At 49.2% G+C, this 20,195-nt stretch overlaps 1 protein-coding gene across 1 annotated transcript; it reads right to left on the bottom strand.

Moving 5' to 3' along the window:
- Positions 1 to 433: 433 nt before the first annotated feature.
- On the bottom strand, positions 434 to 19,804 carry NUTM1 (NUT midline carcinoma family member 1; the record flags this gene model as incomplete). Its single annotated transcript, XM_080707047.1, has 9 exons — positions 434 to 796; positions 917 to 2,491; positions 2,828 to 2,944; positions 3,193 to 3,476; positions 4,644 to 4,783; positions 7,021 to 7,149; positions 11,043 to 11,751; positions 16,712 to 16,792; positions 19,771 to 19,804. 9 exons carry the CDS (start codon positions 19,802 to 19,804, stop codon positions 434 to 436), a joined length of 3,432 nt encoding a protein of 1,143 aa, XP_080563173.1.
- Between the last annotated feature and the right edge of the window lie 391 nt (positions 19,805 to 20,195).

Here is a 20,195-nt window from a genome sequence, read left to right as displayed (position 1 = left end):
AGTACTGAAAAAGAATGATCATCGGAGGCTACTGTCTTGGGACCTTTCATAGCCTGGAAGCTGAGGGGAGCCAAGAGGCCAGTAGCAGGATACGGTATCTGGATTCCATCTGGAACTACCCCTGTCTACGTTCCTAACATCTTGCCCAGCAGCAAGGATGCTCGTATGGAAGAATGGCTGGCACATTGTGAGCATTTTCCAACAACAAAAATCTTTATTTTTTTTTCCACACAACTCCTTCCAAAGGTCCTTCTTCCTTAATTCCCACTCAGGACCTCCCACCCCAGGCTCATCAACCACTTTTGCAGAACAAACGAAACAACAGCATGGGGCTGAGGCTGACTACCCCCTGAGAGCAGCAGTACTGAAATCTACTCGGGTCACCCACCTCTGGGCACTGACTGGCAGGTGGGTAGGAAGGGCCCTCTGCTTCCTACTGGCTACGACGTCGTTTCTTCCTCTTGCCCGTGACAAAGCTGTCACGCCGCCTTTTGCGAGGCTGTGAAGGTCCCACTACTGCAGGAGGCAGGGGTTTCTCCCCAGAGACCCCAAGTTGAGCTCCTGATTGGGAGTTCTTGTCAGCAGGGGCTGGGCCTCCAGCTGGAGCTCGCTTCCCAGTCTTGGTGACAGGGTACGGAGCTTGGCCAGGGCCTCTTGCCTCAGCAGAGGGGTGGGATGCTCTTGGGGTGGCCCGACCTGAGACATGGCAAGGACCAAGAGGAAGCCCCCTCGGAGACAGGCTAAGTTTTGAGGCCAAGAGGTAGGCAAAATTGGAGAGTTCCACATCTTCCTCCTCCTCCTCCCCTTCCCCCTCCTCCTCTTCCTCCTCCTTTTCATCATCCTCCTCCTCCTCCTCCTCCTCCGTCTCTTTTTCCCTTCCTTTGGCTCTATCTGCTGTGCTAAGTGTTTGGCTCACAAGAGCAGTTTCTTTCAGAACTAAAGCATCCCTGGTTCCCCATGTAGCAGAGGTTCTAAGGTCCTGGTGAGGAGAGCTTGACTGGGGGGTCCTGAGTGTACAAGACTCTTGACTGCCTGGTAAAGGAACAAGGTCATTAGGCCTGGACAAACCTGTATCCTCCCTGCCCCCTCCTTGGGGGTCATAAGAATTAAAACTTAGTAAGTAGGTATCCTCACTGATCCCTAGCTGGAGGCCACAGTCATCTCCGACATCTAGTATGTGGACATGTTCTGTGGTTTCCGACAAAGGAGAAAAGGGATTCCCTCTATTCCCTGCCTCTTGGCTGGCCTCCAGAGAGGAAGAATCATCCTGGGCCTCCAGGATGAGGAGATCGCCCTGGCATGCAGAAAGCAGAGTCTCTCTGGAAGAACTCAGTGTGGAGGTACCAACTCTGATTTCCAGCAGTGGGGAGTAACCTTCAACCCACAGATCACTGGGATCCTCATCCTGCGTAGCCTCAGGACTCTGTTCGCTGTTTTCTTTGGGCCCCAAGGTAGGGCTGTCAGCCCTCAAAGATAAGAGGCAATAGCTTCTCTTTGCTAGGGTACCTGTAGCATCTGTGTCTCCACAGGAAACCACAATGCTCCCCACATCCTCAGGTGCTATGGTTTCTCCAGGACCCAGAGAAATGCTATTTCTGGAGCCCACTGCCTGGTGCTCAGGTATACATTCCCCATCTTGGAAGCTCTCTATGACTTCTTCAATTTGTAAAGGCAACTCTAAGCTTACAGTATCTATCTCACCGCTCAGCCAAAGCCCTGGGCTGAGAGGAGCCCCATCCCTGTCCCCAGATGTCCCGGGAGAGGAGTTCTGATCATAATTCTGAACCATGGGAGGACCTCCGTCATTTCCCCACATGGCTCCTAAAGAGCCTTCCTGAGACACTGCTGAAGGATCCTTGTCTTGAAGAAGCACTTCAAGTCCCCCTATTTGCTGACCTGTCTGCAACCCCAGGACCTGTTCTTCTAACCCCTGTCCTTGCAGCGGAGCTGGCTCTGCAAATTCAACATCCAAAGTGAGAACTCTCTTGGGTTGGGGGCCTTCCTGCCAGCAAAGAGGCAAAGTCTCTGCAGCCCTATCATCCAGAGGGGAGTGCCCAGGGGACCCAGCACCTCCTAGGTGGTCATCCTGATGTGCTAACAGCTGGCTTATGGCCTTCCCAGGCCCTCTTATCTCCATACCCAAGGGTGCCTGAGTTCCCTGGAGAGATGTAAGCTCTAGCTGCAGGTCCCAGCTGCTAGAAGATGGCAGAGTGTTCCCATCCCTACACATCCCCCTTGGATCATCTAGGGCTGCTTGCTGCCCACCATGTGTTTCCCTTGCCCGCTGCTCTCCTGGAAAAGCAGTCTTCCCAAGGTGAACAATACCCCCAGCTCCCCCAGCTCCCCGAGACCCTGGTGAGGGTCGAGACCGCCCACCCCCATCTTCATCCTCATCAGAAACAGAAGAACTTGAGTCCAACTGAGCTGCACTGCAGCCGGGAGGCGTCTCCGCATCTTCCTGTTCCAAGGCCAAGAGTCTCTTCTGAGCCAGCTGGAAAAGAATGGACAAACACCAGTTCTGTACCCAGTTGTGAGAAGACGTGGCTGGTGTGTGGTAGGATATGGAATTTGGCAAAGCACGGAAGGAAAGCATGTGGCTCGCGTGATGGCATCAGATATGCCGCAGCGCTTCCCACCTTTGTGTGCCTGGTCCCATGCTCTGAGCCCTTGCTCTCATTTTCTGTGTTTCCATAGCCTCTTCCCTACTCGTTCTATTCCCAAAGCCCAATCCTGAAGCTGTTCTTCTCTAAGCTGTATCATCCAAGGTGGTGTAGGATTAGAAAAACCCATGTGAGTATCTTCTGATATCCGCTACCCCCCGATTTACCTGGGCAAGCGTAAGTTCTTCTTCTTGCTCCAGTTCCTCAATTAAGGCCAAAGGATCCCTCTCTTGTTCTGGAGACAGTAGATCTGCCAGAAATTGAGGGTGAATGATGGCCTCCACCTGGAGAACAGGAGGAGTGATGAGTCCTTGACAGGGGACCTGTGAACCTCCAGAGATGGAGCCATGAGCCTCCACCTCCCGCTCCACGCGATTTGTTACAAACCGTGACTACCACCAGCTACACAGGAGTGCAATTTCTCAGTCACAGAATAAAGCCTACTTCCTACTGCCTTAGGCAGAACCCTAGATGTGCCCCAGAAAGCCCACCCACAGGATCTGCCGGAAAGCAGCCCAGAGGCCCAGCCCACCTTAGAGACAAAGACCTCCTGAGAACACAGCTCATCGATGTAGCTCAGGAGACTGGGATCTGGGTACATCCCTTCATCCTCCTGCTGTTCTTCCTCTTCCTGTTTTCCATCGGAATCCCCAGCGGCCAACTGACTCCCCACCAGCCCTTCCATGATGTCAATATACTCTTTCACAGCTTCCGGTGGAATCTCCTTGGGTGCCTCAGGACCTGGAGGCTTTGGGGGTTTGCGCTGCCGTCGGCGAGGAGCCCGCGCCTTGGAGGCTGACTTCTTCGGAATGTACACTAAGAGATCGGGAGGGGCACAGAATGTATGCTAGGGGAACGGGAAGGAGCACAGAAGCCTTGGCCTCCACCTCCCAGCTCTATTTGCAAGGGCAGCAGCACAGGTACTGTGAAATCATGCCAGGCTGGATCAAGCCATCCTGGTAAAGTACAAGCCATGGGAGAAGATTTAAAAGCTAGAGAGGCTGGGCGTGGTGGCGCATGTTTGTAATCCCAGCTCTTGGGAGGCTGAGACAGGAAAATCCCACAGGTTCGAAGCCAGCCTCAGCTACTGAGTGAGGCTCTCAGCAACTTAGTGAGACCCTGTTTTCAAATAAAGTATAAAATAGGTCTGGGAGTATAAACCGGAAATAGAAAAGTCCCGGGGTTCCACCCCCAGTACCACAAAAAAATACGAAGAAATAAAAAATAAATAAGAGCTGGAGGGAAAGCTGAGCGTGGTGGCGCACGCTTGTAATCCCAGCATTTGAAGGCGGAGACTGCAGGATCGCAGAGGACACCCTCAGCTGCTTAGGCCTTCTGTAACTCAGCAAGACCCTGTTTCAAAACAAAGAATAAAGCCAGGTGTGGTGGCGCACACTTGTAATCCCCACGCTTGGGAGGCTGAGACAGGAGGATCACACAGGTTCGAAGCCAGCCTCAGCTACTTAGTGAGGCTTTCAGCAACTTAGTGAGACCCTGTTTCCAAATAAAATATAAAAAAAGGTCTGGGAGTATAGCCCAGAGGTAGAAAGCCTCTGGGGTCCACCCCCAGTACCACCAAAAAAATAAAAAATTGAACAGGGGGTATAGCTCGGAGGTCAGACGCCCCTGGGTTCCATCCCCAGACCCGCAAAAAAAAAAAAAAAAAAAAAATCTGGAGAGACTGAACCTCAGTACTGGGTCTCTTTCCTCACACCTGACATTCTAAGGAACCCCCCTCTCCATCCCAGCCTGTATTCCTCAGACAGACAAGGTACAGTGGGCTTCTTACATTCATTTCTAGATGAGAGAGTAGTTTACTTAACTAAGATCAATATCTAGTTCAGGACTAATGCCCTATCGGATATTTTGCTTGGAATTTCATATGCCACATCCTGAAGAGTGGCTGAGCAAAGGCAACGCCTTCCCCGATCCATGGCTGCTTTCTGCATTCCTCTGACTCCTGTTGGAACCGGGCGGCCTTACCTGGCTGTTGGCAAACCTCAGGGGCCCGGGGCCCTTGAAGATCGGGGTTCAGAGGGGCTGCAGGAGACAGGCTCTGGGAACCATTTGTGAGCTGTGCATTCTGTATCTGGAGCTCTTCCTCAGCCTCGAATTCCATGAACCTGCAGAGGGTGAGGAAGGGAGAGGCAGTGCCGAGAAGGGGCGCTTCAGGAACCCAAACCCAGCAGCAACCAAGCACTACCAAGAAACAAGTCCTGCTGGGCATAGTGGCACACACTTACAATCCCAGTGCTGGGGAAGCTGAGACAGGAGGACCACAGGTTTGAGGTCAGCCTCAGCCAACTCAGCGAGATCCTATTTCACAATAAAAAATAAAATAAGGCTGGGGAACAGGGCACAGTGGTGCACACCTATAATTTCAGTACTTGGGAGGCTGAGACAGGAGGATCGCAGGTTTGAGAGCAGCCTCAGCAACCTACTGAGACTGTTTGAAAAAATAAAATAAAAAGATGGAACTCAGAGGTAGAATACCCGAGTTCATGGAACACACACACACACACACACACACACACACACACACACACACACGTCCTGCCTAAGTCAAGTCACCCAGGGGGAAGCTCACAGACAGCCTAATAAGAGTTCTTGGGAAACCTCATGAGGCCACCACATTGTCTCTTCCCACAGAGGTCACTTAGGAAATTTGTGTGTGTGGGTCTGGGGATGGAACCCAGGGGCATTCGACCTCCGAGCTACACCCCCTGCCCTATTTTTTACTCTTTATTTTGAAACCGGGTCTCACTGAGTTGCAGAGGGCCTCACTAAGTAGCTGAGGCTGTCCGCAAACTGCGATCCTCCAGGTCTCAGCCTCCCGAATGCTGGGATTACAAGCGTGCACCACCACGCCCGGGTTACTTAGGAAATTTTTTACGGAAATGGGAGTGAGCTAGAACTTATAAACTTCTTTCTTTTTCTTTCTTTCTTATTTATTTATTTATTGGCCCTGGGGGTGGAACCCAGAGGCTTTTCTACCTCCAGGCTATACTCCCAGACCTGTTTTTATACATTATTTGGAAACAGGGTCTCACTAAGTTGCTGAGAGCCTCACTAGCTGAGGCTGGCTTTGAACCTGGTGATCCTCCTGTCTTAGCCTCCCAAACGCTGGGATTACAAGCATACGCCACCAGGCCCGGCTTTTCTTTTTCATATCTGTCTCACCCAGCCTCCTGAATTGTATGCAGCAGTACTTAACACAGGCTTGTTGAATTCAGTCAGGCCTATGCAACAGCCTGGTGGGCCCTCCTCCTCTCTTTTAAGACCTCACCTGCCCTGGCCTACAACCCTTGAGAAAGGCAGAATTCCTGAACAGGGTAACAGTTGCAATTTGAGACCATTTCCACCAGGAGGCAGTGCTGTGCTCCAGGAATGTTGCAGCTGGGCCTGAGACCCTAGAAGGGTAAAAATCTAGGAAGCATGATCTAGGCATGGGGGAGGAAATGAAGCTAAGCTTGGAGGAAAAGACCCGTTTCTTCCAGTATTTTGGTTTTGGTTTTCTGATACAGGATCTCATTCTACTACCTAGGCTGGCCTCAAACTCTTGGGCTCCAAGGGATCCCCCCACTTCAGCCTTCTGAGTAGCTGGGACTATAGGTACACACCACCATGCCAGGCCAGACTTATTTTTTTGACCAAGACTATCCTGGAGAAATGAGAGATAAGATAAGCTACACCACCCATCCTATTTTTTAAAAAAAACAGGGTTTCACTGAGTGGCGGAGGGCATAGCTAAGTAGGTGAGGCTGTCTGCAAACCGCAATCCTCTCATCTTCACTTCCCGAATAATGGGATTGCAAGCGAGCGCCACCGCTCCCGGCACATAGAATTTTTAATTTATTTTTAATTTATTGATTTGGCACTGAGGATTGAACCCAGGAGTGTTCTGCCTCGAAGCCACACCCCCAGCCCTATTTTTTATGCTCTATTTTGACTTAGAGTCTCCCTAAGGTGCAGAGGGCCTCACAAGTTGCTGTGACTGGCCTCAACCCTGCAATCCTCCTGTCTCGGCCTCCCAAGAACTGGGATTACAGGTGCATCCATGTCCAGCCCATTGCATAGAATTTCTATACATACTGGGCTCAGATTCCATCCTAGAACCCCCAGTATGCAGATCTCTGTATTGATTCAAGATCTGGAGGTGGGGAGAGCTTCCAAGAGTAGATAGAGAGGATGAGGAACCCCAGAGTCGGGGGGGAGAAGAAGAGGCAAGGATCCAGAAGACCCTAGCCCAGCCTATGCTGCTCCTCCAGGTAACAATCACACCCAGATGCCAGGCTGCCCCCCACTGGCCCACCACCCCGGCCACACGGCCCTCGGGAGAATGAGGACTGCTCAGACTCACTTTTCTGCCATTTCATAAAAGATCATCCGGTCAAAGTTGCTGGTGCGTTCCCATTCCTGCATGGCCCGCGGCAGTCCCTCCTCCAGGGTCATGGTGGGCTTCAGCCGGGCCAGGGAACGAAGCACTGGGCTAAAACCCCCATCAGGTCAGTCACATGATACACCTATGCCCCGCACACCAGTCCTGATGCCCCTCAACTCACATCTTCGGCCCCACCTTAAATCTAGCATGACCCTGTCTTGTCCCACTTTTTTTTTTTTCAGTACCAGGGATGGAACTCAGGGGCATTTTACCTCTGAGCTCCACCCCAGCCCTATATATTTTTTATCCTTTATTTTGAAATAGGGTCTCACTGAGTTGCAGAGGGCCTCACTAAGCTGAGGCTGTCTGCAAACCACGATCCTATCTCAGCCTCCCAAAAGCTAGGATTACAAGCATGCGCCACCACTCCCCTCCTCGCCGCACTTCTGATGAGCCGTCCAGACTCCCCTACCTCTGCATTTGCAGAGGCATTCGCTAACCAAAAAGTAGCTCCAAGTATAGGATGTGTAGTGTTTTCAATCACTGGGGACTAAACACAGGGGCACTCAACACTGAAGCTACATCCCCAGCTGTGTGTGTGTGTGTGTGTGTGTGTGTGTGTGTGTGTTACTGAAGATGGAACCCAGGGGCCTTCTACCTCTGGGCTCCATTCCACTCTCAGACCTGTTTTATAATTTTATTGGAAACAGGGTCTCACTAAGTTGCTGCGGCTATCTTTCCATGTGATCCTCCTGTCTCAGCCTCCTACTCAAGTACTGGGATTACAAGACTGTGCCACCATACCCGGCTACACCAGCTCTTTTTTATTTTTACTTTGAAACAGGGTTTCAATAGGTTGCTAAGAGTCTTGCTATGTTGCTGGGGCTGTCCTTGAACCTGCTATCCTACTGTATTAGCCTCCCAAGTACTGGAATTACAGGCATGTGCCACCATGCCCATCTTTTATTCACTGGTTTTTTGTTTGTTTGTTTGTTGTTGTTGTTGTTTTGTGGTACCGAGGGTGGAACCCAGGGGCCTTCTACCTCCAGGCTATACTCCCAGACCTATTTTATACTTTATTTGGAAACAGGGTCTCACTAAGTTGCTGAGAGCCTCACTCAGTAGCTGAGGCTGGCTTCAAACCTGTGTGATCCTCCTGTCTCAGCCTCCCAAGTGCAGGGATTACAAGCGTGCGCCACCACGCCCGGCTTATTCACTGTTTTTTTAGTCTGTCTCCATGATACCATCACAGACCTTCAAATACAATATTTGACCCCTTTCTGATCCAGAAGAATTAGAGAGCCCAGACTAATGTAAGGGCTTCATTGTTGCCTCTCTGATTTCCCTTTGAGTCCTCAAAGGGCTGGGGAAGCTTGTAAATCTGGATGGCAGTCCCTCAGGGTCCCAGGACTGAGCACTGAACCAGCTTCCCTGGTGACTTGTAGAGGCTCTCCTCTGCACTTGGCAGGAGACCGTGTCCAGACTCCCTAAGCATGGAGAGCTGGAGTTGGCCAGGACCAGAAGCGAATGCATCCCAAGCACACCTTGAGAGCCCAAATGGCCTCAAGATTTACTTCAAGCCAGGTGTCGTGGCTCACGCTTGTAATCCTAGCATTTGGGAGGCTGAGACAGGAGGAAGATGCTTCAAGGACAGCCTCAGCTACTTAGTGAGACCCTTTGCAACTCAATGAGACCCGGTTTCAAAATAATTAAAAAAGAGGGCTGGGGGTTCAATCCTCAATACTGCAAAAATAAACAAATAAATAATAATTTTAAAAAAATAGGACTGGAGGGGTGTAGTTTGGAGGTAGAATGCCCCTGGGTTCTATCCTCAGTACCAAAAAGAAAAAGAAAAAAAACATTTACTTCAGCCTGCTAATTCCAAGAGAGAACTCAGAACTTCCTTAAGAAAACAGGATAGACGGCCAGGTGGCTCACGCCTGTAATCGCAGTACTTGGGAGGCTGAGACAGGAGAATTGTATTTCAAAGCCAGCCTCAGCTATTTAAACGAGGCTCACAGCAACCTAGCAAGACCCTGTGTAGATATAAGAAATAAAATAAGGCTGCGGGTATAGTTCAGAGGTAGAATGCCTCTGGGTTCAATACCAGTGCCACAAAGAAAGAAAGAGAAAGGAAGGAGGGAGGGAAGAAAAAAGGAAGAAAGGAAGCCAGTAAAATGCTGTTTATCTAGGATTTTTAGGGAAGAGGTTTTTTTTCCTTTTTTTCTTTTGTGGTACTAGAGATTGAACCCAAGATTATTCTACCTCCAAACTATACCCTCAGCCCTTTTATTTTGAAACAGGGTCTCACTCGGTTGCTCAGAGATTCACTATTGCTGAGACTGGTCTCAAACCTAGGATTCTCCTGTCTCAGCCTCCCAAGTACTGGGATTACAGGCGCACACCCCAACACCTGGCTAGGGGAGACTTGGGATTCATTTGCTCCAACATCAAGGAGAAGGGGGCAGTTCCTTTCAGAGTTCTGTCACTGGACAAGCAAAGTGTTTTTTCCCCAAAATCCAGTAAAATGGAATATGTGTTTGCATAAAATGTTGAGGGTATAGTGCAGCTGAGCGAGACAGTGTGTCTGGTTGGGAAGGAGAAAAACTCTCCCACACGACTTACGACTGCTTTATAAGCAAAACAGTTTATGACCCCAGGCTCCTCGGTAAATGCACTCACTCTTAAACAAGGGCGCTGTGGCCTTTTGTGAGCACTTTTCCTCTTTTAGATTGTCTTTTTGTAATAATAAAATAGTTAGCATTTAGTGACTCACTGCAAGCTAGGCGCCCTGCCAAGCCTTGTTCATCTTTTTGGCAACACTGCGGGGTGGGTATAATTATCCCCTTTCTACGTGAGAGAGCTGAGGGTGAAAGAAGGTGTTAAATGTCCAAGTGGGTTGGTGGAGCCTGTCCACACCCTCCCTATTTCAACCTGACTTCTGAGCATAATGGTGGGGGTTGGGGGGAGACAGCCCTCTGGAGCAGTCCTCCCCATTCTCAGGAATGAGTCAGGGCCAGCATTCCCAGGGTCTGAACAGCTCTACTCTGCGTCTAAATGTCGGAGGAGAGGAGGGGTCAGGTCGACCGGGAGGACTCTGACCTTTGGAGTCAGAGACCCAAGTTCCATCACTGCTCCTCACTGCAAGGCAGAAAATGTTGCCAGTTTCCGGCTTCTGTTCTAAAAATGAGGTTTGCTCTAAAATGCTTGTTGAACACACAGGGTTCTGAAGATCAGCTGGAAGACCTGGAGCCTGTTATAAACGGGGAGAGGAAGCCGGGTGTGGTGGCGCACGCTTGTAATCCCCGCACTTGGGAGGCTGAGACAGGAGGATCGCACAGGTTCAAAGCCAGCCTCAGCTACTTAGTGAGGCTCTCAGCAACTTAGTGAGACCCTGTTTCCAAATAAAATATTAAAAAGGTCTGGGAGTGTAGCCTGGAGGTAGAAAGCCTCTGGGTTCTACCCCTAGTACCACAAAAAAAAAAAAAAAAAAAAAACCAGGGAGAGGATAAAGCAGCAGGTTATTCTGCTTTTCCTTCTCATAGAATCCCTTCATCCTCATGACCTGCCCTCAAGTATTCCTAACTGCCTGTATCCATCCCAAAGTCCTCCTTATTTAAAAGACCTATGATTAAGATTAAGCCGGGGGTTGTGGCGCACGCTTGTAATGCCTGCACTTGGGAGGCTGACACAGGAGGATCGCACTGGTTCGAAGCCAGCCTCAGCTACTTAGTGAGGCTCTCAGGAACTTAGTGAAACCCTGTTTCCAAATAAAATATTTTAAAAAAATAGATCTGGGAGTATAGCCCGGAGGTAGAGAGCCTCTGGGTTCTACCCCCAGTACCACCAAAATAAATTAATAAATAAATAGTTAAAAATGGGGCTGGGGGTAGAGCTCGGAGGTAGAATGCCCCTGGGTTTCATGAAACCCCAGCACCACCAAAAAAAAAAAAAAAAAAGCCCTATGATAACTCAGCTCAGGCTCAGGCCTCCCCACTTACATGAGAAAGCAGGAGAGAGCTTCTACATCAGGACTTTGCGATGTGTGCCTCCGCGCCAGGGGTTTGTAGCGCTGCCAGCGTCGGAAGTTCTCATAGACACCCTTGGAGGTGTGGGCCAGGCCCCCCAGTGAGGGCTTCTGGGTGGTCGTGGTACCTTGTTCCCCGGTGGCCCCTGCAGGCCCTGGCCAGGCCCTTTCCAGAGGCACAGTGGGGGCCAATTGGGCAGCTGGTGGTGGAGCCTGGGGAGGAAGAGCTGAGGGGCCCTCCTGGCTCACGCCAACAGCAGTGGTGGGCAGCATGGTCTTCACGCTAGAGGCAGTGCTATACGGAGCAGGAGGCCCCTCAGAGCCCCCACAGGAAGCCCCCGAGGCCATCCAGTTGAGAGTGGGCTGAGTAAGGATAAAGTTCTGATTCTGAGGTGGCTCTGCCGGCCCCCCTTCTGTCTTGACTTTGACGATGACCTTGCCAGCTGCGGCCCCACCGGGGCCAGAGCCCCCATCCCCTGTCACCAACATGGGGCTTGGGAAAGCAGAGAGCACCACGGGGTTGCCTGGAGAGAATGCAGAAGGCACTGAGGGCTGAGGAGCTGGCTCCCAGGGCGGCTGGTCTGGCGGCTGGGGCAGCGGCAGCGGGGGAAAGGGAAGTGCAGCGAAAGAAGTCAAAGTAGCCCCGGGCGGCACGGCCACGTCCAGTGCTGGCAACGGAGAGGCTGCTGCGGCAGAGAAAAGGAGGGCATCAATTGGGAGAAGTTAGGCCCTTGGAGCTCCCCTCAGTCCTTACAGCATCAGAGGACCAATTCTCGACAGGTCAGGAAGGGGTCATCTATGGGGTCATCTACGGGGAACTTGTAAGGTTTGTAAATGTCCCTCAAGTGACTCTGACATCCTTTTATTCCCAGTCGAGAGTTACTGGACTAGAGAAATTGCTCCCTAGCATGTGTGGTGTTACGCACTTACAATCCCAGTACTTGGGAGGCTGAGACAGGAAGATCACAGGTTCAAGGCCAGACTCAGCAATTTAGCAAGTCTGCAACTTAGTGAGCCTTTGTTCAAAATAAAATAGGGCTGGGGGGAGCCGGGCGCGGTACACAGGCTTGCAATCCCAGCATTTGGGAGGCTGAGACAGAAGGAATGAGGTTTGCAGCTGGCCTCAGCTACTTAGTGAGGCCCTTTGCAACTCAGTGAGACCCTGTTTCAAAATAAAGAATAAAAAATAGGGCTTGGGGTGTAGCTCGGAGGTAGAATTCCCTGGGTTCAATGCCTAGTACCATAAAAATAAAAATAAAATAGTGTCAACCATAGTGCCATGGTGACAAATGTCTGTAATCCCAGTACTTAGGAGGCTGAGACAGGAGGATCTCAGGTTCAAGGCCAGCCTCCGAGATTTAGTGAGACCCTCAGTGACTTAGCAAGTGAGACTCTGTTTCAAAATAAAATATAAAATAAGGTTGGAGGTATAGTTCATAAATAGAATGACCTTGGATTCAACCTCCAGTACCACAAAATTAAATAGGTAAATAAAATGGGGTTGAGGGTGTAGGTCAGAGATAAAATGTTCCTAGTTTCAATACCCAGTACTATAAAAAGGAAAAAAGAAAAAAGGAAGTTGATCCCCTTTCAACAAGACTCAAAGACCCCTGTCTGTAGAGAAGAGACAAAGCCAAGCCATCGCCCCCTATTAAAGCTTTTCTAAGACCATTCCTGCACTAGGTGTGGTGATTCATGCCTGTAACCCCAGCAGATGAGACAGGAGGATTGCAGATTTGAGGCTAGCCTCAGTAACTTAGTGAGGCCCTCCGCAACTTTGTGAGACTCCACTCCAAAATAAAGAATAGAATATGGCTGGGGATATAGTGCAGAGGTAGCATATTTCTGGGTTCAATCCCCTAGTACCATAAAAAAAAAAGGAGAAGAGCCAAGAATGGTGGCACGTGATTGTAATCCCAGTACTCGGGAGGCTGTGACAGGAGGATCTCAGGTTCCAGGATAGCCTCGGCAAGGAGGCTCTCATTAACCTAGTGAGATCCTATTTCCAAATTTTAAAAAAGTTAAAAATAGGGCTGGGGGTGTAGCTCAGAGGTAGAATACCCCTGGGTTCAATCCTCAGTGCCACAAAAGAGAGGAGGAGGAGGAGGAGGAGGAGGAGGAGGAGGAGGAGGAGGAGGAGAGGAGGAGGAGGAGGAGGAGGAGGAGGAAGAGGAAGAGGAAGAGGAAGAGGAGAAGGAAGAGGAGGAGAAGGAAGAGGAGGAGAAGGAACTTTCCTAGCCAGGTATGGTGATGCATGCTTGTAATCTCAGTACTTTGGAAGGCTGAGACAAGAGGATCACAGGCCTGAGGACAGCCTCAGCAAGTACTGAGACTCAGCAACCTAGTGGAACCTTGTTTCAAAATAAAAATAAAACATAGGGCAGGGGGTATAACTCTGAGGTAGAATAAATGCTCCTGGGCTCTGGTACTATAAAGAAAAAAAGAAAAAGAACATTCTTGGTAGACCTCCCCTGCCTGGAATAGGGTCGACACCTGTTCTGCAGGAAAACAGCCCACAGCAGGCTCAGAACAACAAGGAAACTAGTCCAGAAAAAGTTCTGGGCCTCTCAAGGCCCTTGAGAGTCAGGTAGCTCAAAAAAGATTATTGGCCCATCCTCTCCTCCTTTTCCCGTTGCTCCTTATAATCTCCTCTATTTCCTAACCCCGAAACAAAAGAAGAAAGACACACTCCATGAAAAGGAGCAATAACCACAGAACCCAAGCAACTCTTATCCTAAGGCACATTCCACCCAGTGTACAATTCCGTCTACAATTCCCACCTACTCCAAACCAATCACTCAAGCCATCTGCTCCCCGCCGCCCCTGGCCAGCTGCCTCACAGAAGTGCAGTTCTTTGGAGGGGTGCATGGACTGCACATTTTGTTACATAGTAGACAAGGGCCAGGACAAGGAGAGGAGAGGGCAAGGGGAGAAGAGAGAATATTTCCAGAGCTTTAAGTAACATGTTAAACATGGTAAAATGTGCTGATGTGGATTACCCATGGTCTTAAGGCCCCACTAGGAACAAGGCAGTGAGCGGATGCTCAGGAAAAGATGTGGAGGTCCAGAGTTCAGCTCCTCCTGAGAAGCAGCGTGTGGGGTTAGCTCACAAATGGATACTTAATTCATCAAGCCCCGGAACTTTTTGGTCTTTATGCTTTTTTTTCCCCCCTTGGTATTGACAGGGACAGTCTACTTCTGAACTAAGACTAAGAAGTCCCAGCCCTTCTTAGTCTTTGTATGTATGTATGTATGTATTTTTTGCAGGTCTGGGGATGGAACCCAGGGGCATTCGACATCTGAGCTACACCCCCTGCCCTATTTTTTACTCTTTATTTTGAAACTGGGTCTCACTGAGTTGCAGAGGGCCTCACTAAGTAGCTGAGGCTGTACGAGAACTGTGATCCTCCGGGTGCTGGGATTACAAGTGTGCGCCACCACTCCCGGCCTTAGTTTTTATTTTGAAACAGGATCTTGAAACAGGATCTCACTAAGTTGCTGAAGCTGACCTCAAACCTGTAATCCTCCTGTCTTAGCCTCCCAAGTACTGGGATTATGGGTGTGTGCCACTACACCTGGCCAGATTTTTTTTTTTTTTCCGGTACTGGGGATTGAGCCCAGGAGAATTCTACCTCCGAGTTACACCCCAAACCCTGTTTTATTTTTTCCTTCATTTTTTGTTTGTTTGTTTGCTTTGGTGGTACTGGGGTTCCTGGAAACCCTTCTACCTCCGGGCTACACTCCCAGACCTTTTTTATATTTTTATTTGGAAACAGGGTCTCTTAAGCCAGCAAGGCTGGCTTCGAACCTGCGCGATCCTCCTGTCTCCGCCTCCCAAGCGCGGGGATTACAAGCGTGTGCCACCACACCTGGCTTACTTTTTGCTTTGAAACAGTCTCACTAAATTGCTGAGTGCCTAAGTGGCTGAGGCTGACTGTGAACCTGTGATCCTCCTGTTTCAGCCTCCCCAATACTGGGGAGTACAAATTTGTGCCACCACGCACAGCTGGACCAACAATTTTAATTATAATAATAGAACATAATCTAGCTGGGTATGTTGGCACACACCTGCAATCCCAGCACCTGGGAGGCTGAGACAGGATGACTGCGGGTTTGAAGCTAGCCCAGCAACTTAGGCTGTCAACAACTTAATGAGACCCTGTTTCAAAATAAAAAATAAATTAGAGCTGGTGGTGTAGCTCAGAGGTAGACTGCCCCTGAGTTCAATCTCCAGCACCACAAAAGACTAAAAAACATAATCTACCTAATTCCATGCTACTCTCCTCTCCCTCTTACTGTGAATACGCCACTGAAAAACCTACAACACTAGGTGGGCGTGGTGGCGCACACTTGTCATCCCGGCACTCGGGAGGCTGAGAGGAGTATTGCAGTTTGCAGCCAGCCTCAGCTACTTAGTGAGGCCCTCTGCAACTCAGCGAGACCCTGTTTCAAAATAAAGGTTAAGCCGGGCGTGGTGGTGCACGCTTATAATCCCCGCGCTTGGGAGGCTGAGACAGGAGGATCACGCAGGTTCGAAGCCAGTTGCGCTGGCTTAAGAGGCCCTGTTTCCAAATAAAATATAAAATAGGTCTGGGAGTGCAGCCCGGAGGTAGAAGGGCTTCAGGAACCCCAGTACCACACACACGAAGAAAAGAATAAAAATAGGGATGGGGTGTACTAGCTCGGCAGTAGAAGGCCTCTGGGTCCCATCCCTGGTACTAAAAAAAAAAAAAAAACAAGAAAAAAAAAAAAAAAAGAAAAAGGAAAAGAAAACCAACAACACCCAGCATCTGACCACGAAGGAGACACGGAATATGAGCAAACTCAGGTTCCAACTCATCTCCACCACAGAGCAGCGACCGGCAGATGCCATGAAGAACTGAATACAACGAAATGGCTCTGAGGCCTGAGTTCACAAAAGAGAGAAAAAGTGAGAGCAGTTCAGGGTGGCCCAGCTCTTACCCTGGCTGGACCCACCTCCCCTGCCCCAGAAGAACTAAGAAAGACGGCTCCCTGAACTGACCGAGGCCACGGGGGCTGGGAGCGGCTGGCGGGAGGCTCTGAGCAGCTGCTAATACCCCTTCCCGCCCCGTCTTGGGGACACATCTCTACCACAGATAATCTCACTTGGGCAGTTTTCTGGCTGAGGCTGTCTCCCTCTCCTAACGGCCGTTTTCCCATCCCTCGGCCTTCTTTCTCTCCTAAGAACAAGAGAGGTCCCAGCTTTATTCTCTCAGGGTAAAACCCTAGAGCAGGCTCTAGTTACCTAAGAAAGACACAGGAATTTGCACCTCCCCCCCAACCTTCTCTGTGCCACTCCTAACACATGCCTCTGACCCCCCCCCCACCGCCCCACCCTCCATGCAATGGTTGCACTGGTCGAAGTGGCCCCTCTTCCATCCTTCCTCTAAATTTACAGTTTCCTCTCAGGTGCCTTGATTGGCTCCCAAGGAGGCCCTCTTCCTCTGTCTTAATGGCAAAATCTCCTTCCCCAGCCACCCCAAAGACGATGTCTTTGGTGGGGTTAGAGTGTCCTATCCCTCTAGGTCTGACCAAAGCGCTTATCCCCAGATGAAGGGATAAATGTGGATCCCCAAAGACAGAAGCGGATGGCAGGGACTCTCCCTGATACCTGACACTTACCTCCATCGGAAGCCATTGTGTCAGCTTTGGGCACTAACCCTGGCTGTCTGGATGCCTTCAGAATGACACAGGTCCAGGTCCCAGAGAGTCACCTGGCTCCAGCAGATCCACGGGTGTCCAAGGAAGGGAGGGCACGGATGGAATCAAAACAGAACTAGAATCTAGGACTCCCAACATTCTGCAGAGGGGGAGGGAAGAGGAAATGTGAAATGGGGGAGGGGAGATAGGTCTACAAAGGGTGATGGTACCTAGGCAAAACCCAGGAATTCCCTCTAAACTAGAGTTTAGCAACATATTAATGTGTACCTTTTTAGGACAATTTGTAAATGCTCTCTCAGATTCCAAACATTAGACTATTGTTTTACCTTTTGGTTCCATATACTCCAATTCTGCCTCAACACATCTAACTCTGTGGCCTCAATCCCACCCAGTTCTATAACTGACTTCCTATTAATAGCAGGTGGCTACTGGTGGCAGACCCTTGTCTTAATCCAGTGATAGCTCTCTATTTTCTGAACCAAATTTAGACCACATGGTGAGTATATTTAAGGATCAAGGGAACCACACAGTTGAGGCTAGAATTGTCTCTGATGATTCAGGGGATTCAAGTGCTATGTGCATATCACTTCCTTGAAAACCTGCTAGGCAGAGCTGGGCGTGGTGGCACACGCTTGCAATCCCAAAGTTTGGGAGGCTGAGATAGGAGGATCGCACAGGTTCGAAGCCAGCCTCACATACTTAGTGAGGCTCTCGACTTAGTGAGACCCTGTTTCCAAATAAAGTATAAAAATAGGTCTGGGAGTATAGCCCAGAGGCACCCCCAGTGCCACAAAAAATAAAAATAAAAATAAAAAATAAAAAAGAGCAGCCGGCAGGGGTGGTGGCACACACTTGTAATCCTAGCATTTGGGAGGCTGAGACGGGATGATTGTAGTTCGAGGACAGCCTCAGCTACTACTTAGTGAGGCTCTTTGAAACTCAGTGAGACCCTGTTTCAAAATAAAGGACAAAAAAAAAAAAAAAAAAAAATAGGGTTGGGGGTGTAGCTCGGAGGGAGAATGCTCCTGGGTTCCAGCTCCAGTACCGCTAAATAAATACATAAATACATAAATACATAAAATAAAAAGGGCTAGAGGTATAGCTCAGAGGTACCACTAGGTTCAATCCACAGCATAAAAGAGAGAGAGAGAGAGAGAGAGAGAGAGAGAGAGAGAGAGAGAGAGAGATAGGCTGCTTTGTAGTCCTCAAATAGTCCACTGCAATTCTTTGCAGTCTACAGAAGCCAAAGCCTTACCCTGCGCTGAAAACCCTTGCTAAAACCATGCAGTCTAAAATTTCAAGCCCAGAAAATCCTCCTTTGTGTTAAATTACTTTGGGTTTTTTTTTAGAATTTTTAAAATAGACAATACATTAGCATCTTTCAAATATCAAACTGTGCAAAATAGAATATACGACATCTTTCTCCCACTCCTCCCTGGAACCAAGTTCTGTATTAAGAAGAAAACCAGTATCTTCTCCTTCTTGTAAATCTCTGCAGAGCTATTTTATGCAACTATAATCAAATACAAACTATATATATATATATATATATATATATATATATATATATATATTTGGGGTGTGTGTGTGTGTGTGTGTGTGTGTGTGTGTGGTAGTGGGGGAACACAGGGGCATTCTACCTTTGAGGTACACCTCCTGCCCAATTTTATTTTTTATTTTGAAACAGAGTCTCACTGAATTGCAGAGGGCCTTTAAATAGCTGAGGCTAGCTGTGAACCTTCGATGCTCTGGTCTCAGCTTCCCAAGTACTGGGATTACAAGCATGAGACACCACACTTGGCTACTATATTCTTATTCTTATTCTTCTTTTTTTGGCAGTCTGGGATGGAACCCAGAGCGACACCCCCTGCCCTAATTTTTTATTCTTTATTTTTAAACAGATTCTCACTACGTTGGAGAGGGCCTAAGTAGCTGAAGCTATCCACAAACCACGATTTTCAGTTCTCAGCCTCCTGGATGCTGGGATTACATGCTACGATGTTTTTATTTTTATTTTTATTTTTTTGCGGGTCTGGGGATGCAACCCAGGAACATTCAACCTCCCAGCTACACCCCCAACCATATATTTTATTCTTTATTTTGAAACAGGGTCTCACTGACCCGCGAACCGCCATCCTCCAGTCTCAGTCTCCTGAATGCTAGGATTACAAGCATGCGCCGCCACCATACCCGGCAAGCTACTATATTCTTTTTTTTTTTTTTGGTGGTACTGGGGGTGGAACCCAGGGCCTTTCTACCTCTGGGCTATACCCCCAGACCTATTTTATTTGGAAACAGGGTCTCACTAAGTAGCTGAAGCTGGCTTCGAACCTGTGTGATCCTCCTGTCTCAGCCTCCCAAGCGCGGGGATTATAAGCGTGCGCCACCACGCCGGGACTATATTCTTAAAAAAAATAAATAAATAAAATAAAAAGAAGAAGAAAAAGACGCTGCCGCCGCCGCCGCCACCGCCACCGCCGCGCGTGGTGGCGCACGCTTATAATCCCAGCATTTGGGAGGCTGAAACAGGAAGACCCGTGTTCGCCAAGTCTCAGCTACATAGCGAGGGAGGCTCTTTGCCTCCTTTAAAATAAAGAATTAAAAAATAAAATAAAATAAATAGGGCTGGGGCATAGCTCGGAGATAGAATGCCCCCGGGTTCCATCTCCAGTATCGAGGGGGAAAAAAAAAAAAAAAAAAAAAAAAACGAACGCTTTGGGATTTTTCTGGTTATAAAGCTAATATTATTCCAATGTTTTTGCCATTATACGCAATGCTGTAAGGATTGTCTTTGTAACAACATTTTGGTTCCAACTTTTCCTTTCTTTAAACTAGAGTCCTACAGGGGAAGTTCTACGTTCTTTTAAAACTTTACAAACACTCCTAAAAGAGGCACCTTATTACGCTATTATTCGTTACTCACCACTATAAAGAAGAGCGTTGAATTTGCGGTAAAGAGGCCTGAGTTTGAATCTTGGTTCGAGTACTAAAACATTCGCCAGTTTGTAAAACAAGCTTACGCTCTCTTCGCTTTGCATAATATCGGATACCCATCATGCACTCTTTACCGCCAATATTTTTGAAATGAGGCGGAGGAACCGGATGTAAAAGTGGGGAGGACTTTCTTCCCTAGGGTAAAAGGGGTTCCGAATCCCACAGCCCTGCCTTCTCCAGGCCCTAGGCATCCTTGCTGTGAAATGGGTGTGCATCATGAAATAAAGGCTGGACTGCGCATACCAGTGAGCAGCCCTCATCCATCCCTACCCTCCCTAACGAGGCAGCAGCGCCCGGCACGCGTGGGCACACCCCAGGGGTCTTAGCACACCTCCAGGGATGCAACTGGAGCCTCAGGTCATGTCCTGCACTACTGCGCCCCTTCTGGCGGGCCGAATGCGAGTCCAGAATGGACTACATTTCCCGGCATGCCTCGGGACAGACTTCCGGC

Source organism: Muscardinus avellanarius (genome assembly GCF_963383645.1).
Source record: "Muscardinus avellanarius genome assembly, chromosome: 12".
NCBI classification, from domain to species: domain Eukaryota; kingdom Metazoa; phylum Chordata; class Mammalia; order Rodentia; family Gliridae; genus Muscardinus; species Muscardinus avellanarius.
The sequence above is the reverse complement of the archived record's forward strand: the minus strand, read 5'-3'. Positions and strand labels throughout refer to the sequence as shown.